At 40.2% G+C, this 16,026-nt stretch overlaps 2 protein-coding genes across 2 annotated transcripts in view; one reads left to right on the forward strand and one right to left on the reverse strand.

Annotated features, from left to right (window-relative positions):
- Positions 1-16,026, forward strand: part of Klp3A (kinesin-like protein 3A) — a gene marked incomplete in the record, with an annotated part of 479,268 nt that overhangs the window by 67,728 nt on the left and 395,514 nt on the right.
- LOC109038575 (uncharacterized) lies at positions 914-13,945 on the reverse strand. The gene is made up of 6 exons (XM_072301492.1): positions 13,858-13,945; positions 4,220-4,546; positions 3,603-3,719; positions 3,003-3,161; positions 2,488-2,586; positions 914-1,422 (listed from the first exon to the last, which is right to left on the reverse strand). The coding sequence occupies exons 1-6, from the start codon at positions 13,943-13,945 to the stop codon at positions 1,331-1,333; spliced, it is 882 nt and encodes a 293-aa protein (XP_072157593.1). The 3' UTR covers positions 914-1,330.

Genomic DNA, 16,026 nt, shown 5'->3' on the forward strand with positions numbered 1-16,026 from the left:
CGGTTACATCAGATCTTATGGGAGCGCACTCACACATACAAAAAATCGCTTTTTCAAGCGATTTTTTACAAGAGAACAGAGGAGAATCTCACTAGCGATCGAGATTTTTCGAGATTTTGCATTGATTAAATAGCCCAGAGTGAAAGGAAAGTTCTCTCCAGTTGATCACTGGGAGAACAAAAGCTTCGCTTTAGGACCCCTCACTCCCATAAGGCCCTGTGTAATTTTGTGTCCTCGATTTCTTGACGGATCTGAGCGCTATCTGCCAGAAGTCCCACTGAACCAACTAGTCATTCGGCCGCCCGTAGGCGCGCGGGCTTTTCAAAATGAGGTATCTTGCGCGGGCTTTTTGAAAATCTATTAGTGGTCGCGCCCCCGGGAGGGACGCCATATGAGTACCAGTAATTTTCTTCTTTCTCAGTTTTCTAAGACCACTTCACATTGAACAGATGAATGAATTCTTGGGTAACATTGAAAAGATTGGTTACTCATTCAAGGGAACCCTTGAGTCACAATGTTTGCAGTAAAATGATCCTGGAAACCTGAGAAATGAAAAATAGTGGCACTCTTAAGGCAGGTAATTGAAAATGTAAAAGTGATTATTTTATTTAAGTAACATTCTAAGACCTGGCATTTATTATGGTTTGTTCTGATTCTCTTCAGGATAAAACATCACAAGACATCAATTATGAATCGAGACCAATAAATCGTAGAGTTTTTTATATAGAATAATTGAATTGTCGTTAAAAAGGGGAAAAATAGAAATATTTGGTAAATCATTGCTCAGTTTTGGAAGTAGAAGAAGAGCAAAACCAAGAAAAGAAAATATGTCATCATAGATATGAAATGTCATGAGAAAAATGCGTTCGCGATGCAGTTATGTATAAGGCTGAATGATAAAACCATGATACAATTGTGTCAAGATGAGATATATTTCAATGCTTTTGTACTTAAAAAGACGAAGTATAGACAAATAAATACACAATATATACACACTTTGAGAGAGAAAATGAAGGTATGTCCTCTAATTTGAAGTATGTCAAAACCTTGGGAGTGGAGAGGCATTTTGATACAAAATGAGGACAATGATTTCAAGTACTCTATAAAATGGAAGTGTCGCGCTAAGAAGTAACAGTTTTTCAATACATACAACTAATCAGTCAACGGAGATAAGATTTATAGAAAAACGTCTATTTGACGAATATCAGTAAGTAACAATACAAAACAATGATAAATAAATTCATCTTTACTTTTGAAATAATTATACAGACAAATCTAGAAAGTACTATCTGATGAATACGCTTCTCCTGTTTTGTTATGCCAACTCGATTCATGTGCTAGTAGTGCTGGCTTCTCCATTGTCATCTCTGTGGCGTTTGAGAGGAAGCTGCGCAGGTGACTCTTGTTCTGAGCAACCATTTCCTGGGGGAAAACAAACATATTATAAACTTAAGGAAAGTGGTTTGCATTAGCAACCTCCTGGTTCCTAAGGCTCACTATAATGCACACAGGGCCCAATTAGCAGGTAAAGAAAAGCTAGTGGAACACTTGGGTGTTCCGTACAACTGCCTTCTTCCTATGAGAATTGCACTGCCAAAGAAGGCAAAGCGGATCAGTAGGTCTTCTGATTTTGCAAATCGACGGTGTAAGTCGGCAATCATTTAACTCGTTTGCGGTGTCTAAAAATCTCTGCCTCTATGTTATTTTTTTAAAGGAGAACCAATTGACATCATTCCTTCTAGTTTTTGCAGAATTTTCTTCACACAGAGGAGAAAAATCACTGCAGTTTTAAAGAATTGCCGTTGAGTAGATTTCCATTTTAAAAAATGAAGTATAACAGGAAGCCTGCAACATCGCGAGCCGAGTTATGTGATTGCCGACTTACACCGTCGAAATGTACTGCATTTTTTGGCGTAACATTAGTAAAAATAAGCCGCTTCATTTGAGCTTGAAAGTTAACCTTCTACGCTAAGAGGTAGCCATGATCCAACGAGTTTGTAAGACAAATTATTTCATGAAACGAATGCTCATTTGTGCTACTACATAAAATAATATCAGTTTCAGAAAAAGATCACTTAAATAATGAAAGTGCTGTTGTAATTTGCATTTAAAATTTCAATTTGTTCATTACAACAACTACTTTTATTTCAGGGTGAAAAGTTTTTTTGATTTCAAAATTTCCAGACTTTTTATGACTTATGGAGATTTCCGGTCTTAAAACTTTCTTAAAAGATCACTTAAATAATGAAAGTGCTGTTGTAATTTGCATGTAAAATTTCAATTTGTTCATTGCAACAACTACTTTTATTTCAGGGTGAAAAGTTTTCTTTGATTTCAAAATTTCCAAACTTTTTCATGACTTATGGAGATTTCCGGTCTTAAAACTTTCTAGAGACTTGTTACCTTGTTATTTTAAGTTAGCATGCAGTGAAATCTTAGCACAAAGTTTTCGGAGGTGAACAAATAAAAAAATGAAGGGGTACAAACCTTGAAGGGAACTCTTATTTGTTGTAGCATTGCTCTCATCATCTCTAAGACGCTTCAGGGATTGTTGTGCAGAAAAAGCATGTTGTGGATTGGGGTTTCCTAAAAGAATGATGGTAGAAATTAATTTTTCCTTTCTTTTACTCTCCAAATTGTAACTTATGGAGGGCTGCAATTGCACTTTTTTGTGGCAAACTAGCTTAAAGTATTTGAATTCCATTGGGTTCTAGAGTACTTGGGGTTCTAAGAACCCTAGGCTACTTTACCAACGCACCCTCGGACACATGAAAAGCTTACTGCCAACATCTTGGCATCCACTGTAAATGAGGGTTATGAGATAATGCAGATCGCAAGAAAAATGTTTAACGAGCAGAATCTAACTCAACTGAAAGTCCACCGGTGGCCGATCGAAGAACCATTGACAGTTACTAAACAGATTTAGAAAATGTTTCGCTTGCGGTACTAAATCTACAAGAAGAATATCGAAACATAGCAGCTGAGATAAGAGAGAAACTTACTTGTGTGGTCAGAGCTTGTGACAGTGAAAATATTATTTCCGGGAGAGAAAATCAACCCTGCTTCTACTTCTTCTCTGGCTTTCAAGAAGGGGCTGGCAACAATGTTTTCAGACAGACTGACAGCTGCAGTTGTTTCAGATTGGCTTTCTTTCATTAGATCTGCAGAAAAGAGAAGTAACCAATTAATACATTTTTGACTAATAAAATGGGTAGAGGCAGTTCACGTTTCATCCACTTGCTTTCTTTTCTTAAAATTTTTATGATTTATATACAAAAACAATGACACGATAATATATGTCCAAAGCTTCATATCTGGATTGCAGTGTTTCAAAATGTGCGTGCTTACTTTGATTTCACAAAGGAAAACAAACTGACATCATCATCTGAAATTTTTACACAATGTTTTTAGGAAGGCACAGAAAAATCAGATGAAAGTTCGAGGAAAAATGTTTACTTGTTTTCCTATAAGGACAAAAAATATGTTGCAAAGTCTCCTACTTACGCAAACCGAGATCCGTGATTTGAAGCATACACCATCAATATATAGGACAATTCAGATAAGAAGAAAGCAAGAAGCAATAAAAATACAGATAGACTTACTTATATTTTCAGGGCTGCAGATGGCAGATACATGGGATCTTTCAGACCCCGGTCTTGAATTCACTAACTTATTGTTCTTAAGACTATTGTCAGCTGCTGATCTCTTACTTTTAAGCTCTGCAAGAGAAAGGAAACAAAAACTGCATTAACCAAGGATTGAGGACCAGAAAAGAGAATTAATTCACTACTCATTCAGATTACTCCAGGATAGTACAGAATAAAAAAGAGTCTTATGGTTAGAAGAAAACTTATTAGATCAAACATTCCTTGGAATGCTACTTCCGAACATGATGTTCACAGTATGCTTGAAACTGCAGCTGTCTTCTTTTGTTACACCTTGGACTTACTTTAAAAAAATTAAATATTTCGGGTTCATAATTAATAAAAGAATGTGGAAAATAGGCTGTCCATTTAAAATACCACCTTTTTTTCCTATAAAATCTCTAAATCTTTAGGTCATACAGGAATTTACATTAGGGGCGTGGGGGGGTGGGGGCTATTATAATTACGAGGATTTATACATGAAAAAAGGCTGTGGATACCGATAAAAATTAATAATGACTTGAAGGCAGAGAGCGGTGTATTGTTCCTAGTCCCTAGCAAAAGTGCACACTTACCATAGGTTTTTGTGATAAATTTCTTATTAACATGAGGCGAGTTTGGTGACAGAACAGATGTGGCTGTAGAAGAAACAGCGAAGGTTGCATTCGCGTTACATGAGTTACTTGATACCTCATGCAGGGTCCAGTTAAACAGGTCAGCACTTGGTATGGCATCAGCATTTAGTCTCTTGATGAACGGAGAAAAAACGAGGAAGTCTTCCTCCTTGAAATGAAGAGAGCAAACCCGTTGAGTTGATCTCTTCACAGAAGGAAGACGAAGGGCTTCAAGCCATTTTTGAAACCTATAATGAGAAAAATATTCCCTATTTAAATTTACATATACTTACTGTCTGGAAGAAGTATAAGAATTATACAAATAATCAAAAAGACCTCTTCATTGGTCGCAAAATGTACAATTGATAGCTCTCTGTTAGCTGATTGATAGCTGTTATAAGCGAATGACTTCATATCAAGATCAATATACTTCAATTACATAATTCTCTGGACAGAGTAAGCCCTCCAGACTTGACTATTTATCATGGACTAAAAAAAAAAACAAACTAAGAATGCGAGGCAAAGTTGTCCAAGAATGGTGCGCAATGGATTTCTACGGGTGGATTCTCCAATCAGTGAAGAAAAAGCTTTAAGATTATCATTGCACTAAGTTCACTGACAGATCGAACATTGCTAAAAATTTAATCGTTCCTTGAGCAACAATAATAAGATCCTAACTAAAAGGATGAATACACATTGTGATGAGTGTAAGATTTGGGCTTATAGAGGAGAGAGAAATTAGATGTTAGGGAGGGAATGGTGAGGGATAGGGTACTTCACGCTTCATGCTCATTGAGTAGCAACACTAAAAGTGCAAAACTTAGACGATTAGATGATAATAATTCATGATAATCTTACCTCAATTCCTGAGAAGGAAATGAGAAAAGAGAGATGTTCTCCTCGGCAGTCCGGCTGCAAACGAGACATTTCTTCTTGATATCTACACACTAGAGAAAAACTGTCCAAATACAACTACTTATTCACACAAGAAACACAACAAATCTTAACCAGTATCTAAAATCTCCATTATGAAGTGAAGAACTAACTGTGAAAAACGAGAAAAAAGACCGAAAGAAGAAAAAGGCACTCAAAAAATCAAGATGTCTTCACGAAATCGCGAACATCGCGAATCGGAAATCTAGCATTTTCTTTCTTTCCTAGAAAGAGGTTGTTCCAAAAACGCCGATTTTGGCCCCCCCCTGGATTCGGCCCAAACTTTGCTCAGATGTTGTACTAAGTGTCCCCGACGCTTTGGCAAAATTTCAGCCCCCTCGGATAATTAGGGGGGACGGGGCAGGGGGGCAAAGTTGCAATTTTTTTAAAACTTTAAAAATCGATATCTCGCGAACGGTTTGAGTGTAAGTGTTGCGGTTTGCGCTAAAAAACGTTAAAAAATATTCTCTACAAGAATATTAATGCTGTTTGCAAGGTTGCGTAATTTATCGCGGTCATAAATCGAATTTTTCGATTTTGAAGGTTCGACTTTTTTTCGTTTTTCGTCTCCCCTCTCCAGGCGATCGTTGCTACGTGAATGAAAACCGGTTGAGGTGATTCTCCATAAAATTCTGCATCTGCTTTACTTTGTTTGACCTTGGGGAAACGATTCGTTCGTGAGTTATAGCGATTTTTCTGCGCGTTACCGGTTACGCGCGGGCGGTATATCGGCGGCGCTCCATCCCGCACGGGCGAGGCAGAGGTTGTTTCACCGCTAGGGCCTTATATTCATGCTGTAGGCTGTAATTACCGATATTTTCTCCTCCCCCCACCCTTCCCCTCCAATAAATATTGTTTTAATACTTCGTTATACAGGGTGTCCCAGACCATCCGTAACAGGTCTTTTTCTCGGTTGGTTTAGGTAGTACGAAGTGGGGGACCGCGGGGTTATAGAGGGAATTGACCCCAAGGAATCCGAATTTCACGGTCCCGAAACCCCCCATGCCCCCCCCCTGGGAGGTAGGTGCCCCCTGGTAAAAAAGACGACTACGCTGCGACTATGCTGCGAATACATATCATAGTCGTGTGCATATGTAAGAAGTCGCAGTGTAGTCACATGGTTGTCAAGGGTAGTCATCAGTAGGCGCAGTGTATTCGCAAGGTAGTTGCAAGGTGGTCACCGGTTAGTAGTCGCCATGAATGTGTAGTTGCAGAGCAATAGTGGGTATCCGCAAGCATAGGTGCATATGTTTATGTACCTACCTTTACCCGCTAGACATGTGACTACACAACTCTGGGACACTTAGTTGTGCAACTACATATTAACATCACCTTTACATTATGCCTCAGACTATGATTTAATTACAGCATACCGACAGTGAAACTGCCACACCAGCCAGATAGCACCCAATGTTCTGAGAATATTCCGACAATGTTCCTACATTTTGAGCAGCATTTTAATAATCAGAGAATATTCTGTATCAGCAGCTAAACTCAGAATATTCTCAGAATGCTCATCATCTTCCACTACACATGTGTAGGAGAATCCTCCCTCCAGCTACATTTGCATCATGCAAGGTACGAACGGATGACATATGTTATGCGAACATGCTCAATAAAATAGAAAATGAACAAAAACCACTCACCAACTTGCTCGAATCAGTAATCCACTGGGTCAGGAAAATCCACTTGACAACAATTAATCCAAATTTCCAATTAGAACTGGTGTAAGTACAGAGAAACACTTGAAAACACTATGGGTGCATTGTAAAAAAATCTTAAGCACTCTTTAGCGGAAGTGAAAAATTAGCACCATGATTTAATAGCTGATCAATACAGAACAGCACTCTCAGAAAAGCACTGACACAACACCATTTTTCAGTTTATTTTTACTTCTAGGAGAAAAATGCATTTTTCAAAAGATCCGACATCATCGGCCATCGCTCGACAGCAATGAATGAGATAAAATTAAAGCTTAAATAATTTCACAATTTACTCCGATCATTGATGATATTAAGGTAGCCATTGATTCTCTACCCGACGTCCTTATCACACATAACAAGGAAGGTCAAGAGCACAGAGCAAATGGCACTAAGCAGCGCAATGCACAAGTGATATCGCAAGTTCCGGAAGTGTCGATCTGCAAAAATACAAAGCGAGAAACAGATCATCATATTGATCCACCTACAATTAATGACCGTCAATAGAGACAGACATTCAAATACGTTACAATAAATAAGCCACCATTTGTTAACAGAACAAAGTTTTCGTGAGAGTAAGACCCTTCCGTCTGGAGGGACGAGGACCTAACTTGAACCTTTCCTTCCGAGAAACACTTAAAAATGGACCACTTTACTACTTACAGGTCTGAGCTGCTGAATGAATTACATTACACCAGTCAATAAAATTTTAAACTCACGCCCTCACCGTCGAATGTTGACGGATGACCTGATCTATATCGCTGAATATACATAAATAGGATGAGGAGTTGGCACATCTGAAAAGCAGAGCGGTTCATTTTTGTTTCAGCTCTGGTAGTATTTTAAAATTTAACAATTATCTGTTGCCTTAAAAGGGATGAAATAAGTGCAACACCAGCGCACCACTGCAAATGTGCGATTTGTCAAATTTCTAGGGATGAGGTGTTTTAAGTTTTCGCTAATAAATTAGCCAGCCAATTCAAGAAAATGACAGAGGATACGCAGTGAGGATGCCTTTCTATAAGTCAGTATATTGAACGGACGGGTGAAAGAGCTGTTGTCTCACAGTAGGTAACAGTTGGCAAACTATTTGGGCAAGAAGAGAGTTCTCAATTTTTAATTTGAATACTTGGAATCAATAGATGCCATTAGACTGAATTGAAGTACGCAAGGGTGTGATGATGAAAAATTACTTACTGATTGTGCCAATTTTTGAGTAAAAGGACTAAAAGGAAAAAGGTAGAACCAGTAGAGCTCTTTTGGACAAATGTGGGAGATATAAACGATTTAAACATTAATATAAACAAAACATAACATAACCTAACACTTGTCAAGTTGTCAAGGTGTTCCTGGAATAATCGTTCCTTGCCGATACTTCAAGGGACGTACATATTTATCAAAAGAATTATCAAAGAGAATTATCAGCAGAATAATTTAAAGCAGGGATTAAAGTACAAAAACTGGCATTCTTAAATGCTTTTAGAGGCTGAATTTCATTTTCATACGAAACCCGGATGAAAAGTCAACAGTTGGAACGGTCCACCGCCCAACTATCCGGTATCCAACTTGGAAAAGGGACTCTAACTTGGAACACTAATTTAGTAATTTATTTCAATTCACCAAGCCGACCCGTGGGCAACCATAGAGAAAAAAAGGAGGTGTTTGCATTTCGGGCATCTTGGAGTATTTTGATGACTTGATGACGTAGGTGGGTACAGCTGGGTACAGGGACGTCCCCTTCACACTGTACCCACCTACGTCATCAAGTCATCAAAAAATTCCAAGATGCCCGAAATGCAAACACCTCCTTTTTTTTCTCTATGGTGGGCAACGGTAACGGTCGACCATGCCGTTACTTTGAAAATGAAATAATTAATCCAATATTTGATCTCCTTAGTTGTTTTCGTGATTCGTATCATCGGCATCCACCTCACTGTACTTAACTTCATCAAACACAGGTAAATACTGTCCCTTCTCCTTCCACCTTTAAACTCGGGATGACGGACACACGAATGAGCCTGTCAGCCTGTCACCGATTGTCAAGCAACTGATAAAGTAACTTGAGTTGAATTTGCTTTCCCGATTTACGATTCAGTCGATTTAGGAATTCTAACTAGCAAGGTAATTGTGAATTCTATTTGCTTTGTCTGTGTATGCATTTACTACCATGTGCTAAGTATTCCTAACTGCAGTTGCGGGCTCTATTTCAAGTCGAAAAGTTTTGTAGCACCCACCTCATCTCCTGTAGGACATCTGGGTTATCTAATTTTAATAATATCTAGTACCACTAGAGTTGAAATAAGTATGAACCCCTCAACATTTCAGATGTGCCAACTTCCCATCCTATGTATATTCAGCGATATAGATCAGGTCATCCGTCAACATTCGACGGTGAGGGCGTGAGTTTAAAATTTTATTGACTGGTGTAATGTAATTCATTCAGCAGCTCAGACCTGTAAGTAGTAAAGTGGTCCATTTTTAAGTGTTTCTCGGAAAGAAAGGTCCAAGTTAGGTCCTCGTCCCTCCAGACGGAAGGGTCTTACTCTCACGAAAACTTTATGTTCTGTTAACAAATGGTGGCTTATTTATTGTAACGTATTTGAATGTCTGTCTCTATTGACGGTCATTAATTGTAGGTGGATCAATATGATGATCTGTTTCTCGCTTTGTATTTTTGCAGATCGACACTTCCGGAACTTGCGATATCACTTGTGCATTGCGCTGCTTAGTGCCATTTGCTCTGTGCTCTTGACCTTCCTTGTTATGTGTGATAAGGACGTCGGGTAGAGAATCAATGGCTACCTTAATATCATCAATGATCGGAGTAAATTGTGAAATTATTTAAGCTTTAATTTTATCTCATTCATTGCTGTCGAGCGATGGCCGATGATGTCGGATCTTTTGAAAAATGCATTTTTCTCCTAGAAGTAAAAATAAACTGAAAAATGGTGTTGTGTCAGTGCTTTTCTGAGAGTGCTGTTCTGTATTGATCAGCTATTAAATCATGGTGCTAATTTTTCACTTCCGCTAAAGAGTGCTTAAGATTTTTTTACAATGCACCCATAGTGTTTTCAAGTGTTTCTCTGTACTTACACCAGTTCTAATTGGAAATTTGGATTAATTGTTGTCAAGTGGATTTTCCTGACCCAGTGGATTACTGATTCGAGCAAGTTGGTGAGTGGTTTTTGTTCATTTTCTATTTTATTGAGCATGTTTGCATGACATATGCACTCCACAAGTTGGGTAGTCGCCAAGACGACCCCTGTGATTAGGAGGGTACGTAGTTGGAACACCCACAGGTAGTTGCACAACTACATCTAGGTAGTCGTGCGACTACCTGAGATGTATTCATGCGACTACCCTAGTCGTAGTCGTGTGACTACGTGGTTGTAGTCGTGCGACTACATAGGTGTAGTCGTGCGACTACCTGCGGGTGTTCCATTTATGTACCCTCCTAGTCACCGGGGTAGTCGTCTTTTTTACCAGGGCCCCCCTTGGGGTCATGATCCCAAAAGTCGGGAGACATTGTGCCTCCCCCTTTTACGCCCCGAGGGTGGCTAGGGGGGCCTCGGGACCATAAAAATCGGATTCCTTGGGTCGATTACCTGGGAAATCATCTTTTTCCGGAGGGTCTACGTCAATTTGCGCCCAAAAATGATCTCTTCAAAACGGGGACATCGGCCTCCCCCATAATTTCCCTTTGGTCAAAAATTGACGTAGATTCTCCGGAAAAAAATGATTTCCCGGGTAATCGACCCCAAGGAATCCGATTTTTATGGCCCCGAGGCCCCCCTAGCCACCCTCGGGGCGTAAAAGGGGGAGGCACAATGTCTCCCGACTTTTGGGATCATGACCCCAAGGGGAGCACCTACCTCCCAGGGGGGGGGGGCATGGGGGGTTTCGGGACAGTGAAATTCGGATTCCTTGGGGTCAATTCCCTCTATAACCCCGCGGTCCCCCACTTCGTACTACCTAAACCAACCGAGAAAAAGACCTGTTACGGATGGTCTGGGACACCCTGTATAACGAAGTATTAAAACAATATTTATTGGAGGGGAAGGGTAGGGGGAGGAGAAAATATCGATAATTACAGCCTACAGCATGAATATAAGGCCCTAGCGGTGAAACAACCTCTGCCTCGCCCGTGCGGGATGGAGCGCCGCCGATATACCGCCCGCGCGTAACCGGTAACGCGCAGAAAAATCGCTATAACTCACGAACGAATCGTTTCCCCAAGGTCAAACAAAGTATAGCAGATGCAGAATTTCATGGAGAATCACCTCAACCGGTTTTCATTCACGTAGCAACGATCGCCTGGAGAGGGGAGACGAAAAACGAAAAAAAGTCGAACCTTCAAAATCGAAAAATTCGATTTATGACCGCGATAAATTACGCAACCTTGCAAACAGCATTAATATTCTTGCAGAGAATATTTTTTAACGTTTTTTAGCGCAAACCGCAACACTTACACTCAAACCGTTCGCGAGATATCGATTTTTAAAGTTTTAAAAAAATTGCAACTTTGCCCCCCTGCCCCGTCCCCCCTAATTATCCGAGGGGGCTGAAATTTTGCCAAAGCGTCGGGGACACTTAGTACAACATCTGAGCAAAGTTTGGGCCGAATCCAGGGGGGGGCCAAAATCGGCGTTTTTGGAACAACCTCTTTGAAATCGGTCTCAAGTCCTGCTGTCCTCCTAACGGCTCCGGCACGGCATGGCCAGCCCCAATGCCCAAGATCAGCGAACTCTTTGGACCCTGAGACAAACTAACAAGTGGGACTTTAGTTTCGGGGACTTCTGTTGGAGAGCGCTCGCAACAGCAGAATCAGGAGCGGAGTTCAATCGTCGACATCGGCAGAAGGGAGGGTATGGATTCGATCGACATGAATCGATCGAAAAATGAAAACGTGAATCGATCGACATGAATCGATCGACACCGATTCGATCGACAAATTGTTAAAAAACCAGTGTCGATTCGATCGACATGAATCGATCGAAAAATGAAAACGTGAACCGATCGACGTGAATCGATCGACACCGATTCGATCGACAAATTATTAAAAAACCGGTGTCGATTCGATCGACATGAATCGATCGAAAAATGAAAACGTGAATCGATCGACATGAATCGATCGACACCGATTCGATCGACAGTTAATTCAAAAACACCCGGATCGATTCGATCGACATGAATGGATCGAAAAATCAAAACGTGAATCGATCGACGTGAATCGATCGACACCGATTCGATCGACAAAATTCGATCGACTCACGGATTTGTCGATCGATTCACGGGTTTGTCGATCGATTCACGGGTTTGTCGATCGATTCACGGGTTTGTCGATCCATTCACGGGTTTGTCGATCGACTCACGGGTTTGTCGATCGACTCACGGGTTTGTCGATCGATTCACGGGTTTGTCGATTCATTCACGGGTTTGTCGATCCATTCACGGGCTTGTCGATCGATTCACGGGGTTTGTCGATCGATTCACGGCTTTTGTCGATCGACTCACGGGTTTGTCGATCCATTCACGGGTTTGTCGATCGACTCACGGGTTTGTAAATCCATGAGTCGGTCGACAAATCTTTTATTTACGTACAATTTGGCAATGCCGCATCGCATTTCGTATGTGTTGATGAAAGGTATTCTCCCTGATTGAAGGCGATATCTACGGCGGAGAACCATCCCACATTTTGACTGCAGTATCACCGAGCCCCCGAGCCCACATCCCACACGGAGAAAAAAAGTTCGGGATTTGCGCCGATCGGTTTGGTAGGCCCGACTTCGGCGTGAGGAACTGAATATTCGGGGGCGTATGCGGGCGCGTTCGGTACAACGTGCCGAACTCCGCCATCGGAACATTTCAAGTTCTCAGTCCCGAAGTTTTTCGTTTGGGCGACTGGACATTCGTATCAGGCGACCGAAGATTTTAGCAGACAGGGAACGACACTGGCGCTCTCTGTCTCTGAACGCAGGAATTTGATGACTCAGCAAACCAGTGCGCCGTTTCGTTCGTAACCAAATATCTTTGTTCGTAACCAACTACGCAGTGCGTGTGAGCCGAAGATTACGAGATGTCAGTTTACGAATTCCTCTTATCGTACACTTTAAACACACACGAAAGCATATTCTTATCCATTTCTAAATTTTTCAAGTGAAGTCCGTTCGCTGGAACGGCTTTATCTAGCTCGGCTGGAGTTCAGAAAGTGCGCGTCATTTGTTGTTTTCACTCAACTGTAGAATTCAAAGTGACAATTGTTTCTCAAGTGACTCATTAATCATTCAATTAACTTCGAATATCGACTTAGAAATCAGCTCATAGCTTCTCTCAGTGCCGGTGCCGGAACTCAATTGTTTACTCTCTTAACGACCTAACCTACAAAATCGTTTCGCTTATTCGCTTATAATCTAGGAAAGGATCTAAACCAAGTCACATCCAGATCAAATTGTAGAAGACAGGTTTGAAGTTTAATTACTTTACAAGACTTAGGTATGCCAGAGGTGAAGTTCATTGCCCATTTGTACATTTCAAAATATTTATACCCAACTTTGCATTTCTGACCAGAGACGGTCATCTCTACTCTCATCTCATGTACCAGTGTACCTTACTTTTGTCCCAAAATGACTCGGTTTTCTCTGTTTAGCTTAGTCCTAGTCACTCTAAAGTTAGTGGAAAAGTTATCACAAAGTTGAATTTGTGTTTCCAATTTGCTGAAAGGTGATTATTGATCTTGATTTATTTTATTTTAACTTATTCTTTCGTCTCCTGCGAAACATCAAAGCCTGCATCGTTCATTATTATAGTTTCCAGCTCTTTACTGTAATTAAATTGCGAAACTATAATTTGATCATTAGCAGAATATCCTTCGATGTACACTTTCAACCCATAGAACTCGTAGCGCAGACTATGCAGCTACAGTGATTGGCACGAATGAGAAGTTTGTAAGTAAATTTATGCACTAACTTAACATGGCCCCACTATCAGTTGCAGTGTTAATATTATGTCTAGATTTCATGGAAACGGTTACAGCTTCATGTTTGTCTCCCTGCATGCTTTGTTTTGGTTTGGCTATTATTTAGGAGTCAAGAGTAGAGAATTAGAAGTCTGCGGGAGAATTTATCCATTTATTTCCAACATTATCAGTACCTATAGCCAAGTTTTACATTTGTAGAGAATAATGGGATGTAGGAAGGCTTGAGTCCTCCTTTCCTCTGATTTTTCTCAATCGTAGATATGATTTTAAATTTATTATGTTTGTGTAAGGTAGTGTACATATTTTATTTATTGGTGATAACTAATGGTTCCTTATGCTGGGCACTTTCAATTTAATTATATATTTAGTAGACCTTTCGTACCTAATATTATCTATTTGCTATCTACCTAACTTATGTTCTTGTTTGTTCCATGCTAAGTGCAGTGATTGTTATCATTTAAAAAAATGCCTTGAAATAGAGCAAAAGATATTATCTGGTGTGAACTTTGGGAACTGATAACGGCATAATGTGCGTTTATAATTTGAGTAGGTATTCTATCCACGTTCCTTTCCTTGCATTCTGATCTGAGGTTTTTCTTTTTTAATTTTCATCATTTTTTCATGTTCCATAGAGAGAGTAAAATGAAGTAAAATAATAAAATAAAATAAAATAACGAAGAAATCCATGTAAATGAGATATATCCTGGTTGTCCACAGTTCAATTCGTAGATTAATGGAAGTTTTTCGCCGCAACACTCAAGCGTCCGGCATAGCTCAGTAGGTAGGGTCTTCGATTAGTGATAGGTAGGTTCTAGGTTCAATCCCCGATGTAGGCAAAAGTATCTATCCATCAATCCACTGTTCCGCCGTTGTAATGTCCTTCTATTTTTTTTTTTTTTCTTTAAATTTATTTGTGGGGGTTGGGTAAAAGGCCCCCTCCCCTGGCTAAGAGCAATAAAGGCCCCCCTGAATTTAATGCAACCTTGATAAGATCCACTAGACTTCGATTCATGCACCGAATTCTCGGTACTAGTAACCGAACTTTCGACACCGTTCACCGAACCTTCAAAACAGGGCACCTAACCTTTCATAAGGGACACCGAAGATTTCGTGGTAAAGACACTGAAGATTCGGTCCTGGACGCCGAACTGTTGATTCCGGAACGCTTCGGGCACGGACACCGAAGTGATTGGGGGGCCATAGCTCACGATGGGTTCGGTATTGAGAACCAAAGATTGGGTTTCACGACCGAAGGTTTTTTCTCCGTGCATTGCATGTTTTGTGGGAAGTATTCCCGCTAACTGAAGGCGAAATCACCAGCGGAGGACCTTCCCACATTGACTATGCCCCTCCCGCTTCCCATTTCATGATTCGTGGGAAGCATTCTCGCTAATTGAAGGCTAAATCACCAACGGGGAATCATTCCTCATTTAAACGACTCCCTGATCAACCCGCATATCCTAAATCATGTGCTATTAACTATCTACCGCGCGTACCTAAACTAACTGAAAAGTTGTTGTAAGTTTTGAACGAAAATTGATAGAACGACCCTGTTTTTTTCATTGTTTTGTCACCGAGGGAAATTTTTTGATGAGGGGTATAGGTCTATGGTTAATATTTGTTCATTTATTTACAGTATAAGAATTAGATTAAGATTTTGTTTAATATATTTTGTAAGATATGCTATGCTTTGTTGATTAATCAATGTTGATTGATGATTTTTGTTCGACTCCCCCTTGCCCCTCCCTTCCGTGGGTAAAACATGAAAAATTCAAATGGCAACCCTAATCATGCTCTTCCTCGTCACCCACAAAAGCGACCTCGGTTGTTTGATCCTGATCCTGCCTTTCCTATTCTTATGCCATAAATGTTTAATATTAGAAAGTCAATGATTCTTAATCGTCTATCTGTTAGCTACCTGTTAGCTACCGGAAGATGGCTCACCAACATGAAGCACAAATTCCAAAAATAGGTTCAGTATTTAGTGCCTAATTGCTCTTCAAGTCTCAGCTCATACCGTCAAAGGATTCAAAAACTGCAGCCTAAAAACGAAATGTAAAGGCAATTTCATGCCCAAAAACCGTTTTTTCACTTTTGCAGAGAACCATTGATGCTAACAATTGTGCTTTTCGGGCAGTTTTAGTGCTTCAATAGTTCTT

Source organism: Bemisia tabaci, chromosome 6, assembly GCF_918797505.1.
Source record: "Bemisia tabaci chromosome 6, PGI_BMITA_v3".
Taxonomy (NCBI): Eukaryota; Metazoa; Arthropoda; class Insecta; order Hemiptera; family Aleyrodidae; genus Bemisia; species Bemisia tabaci.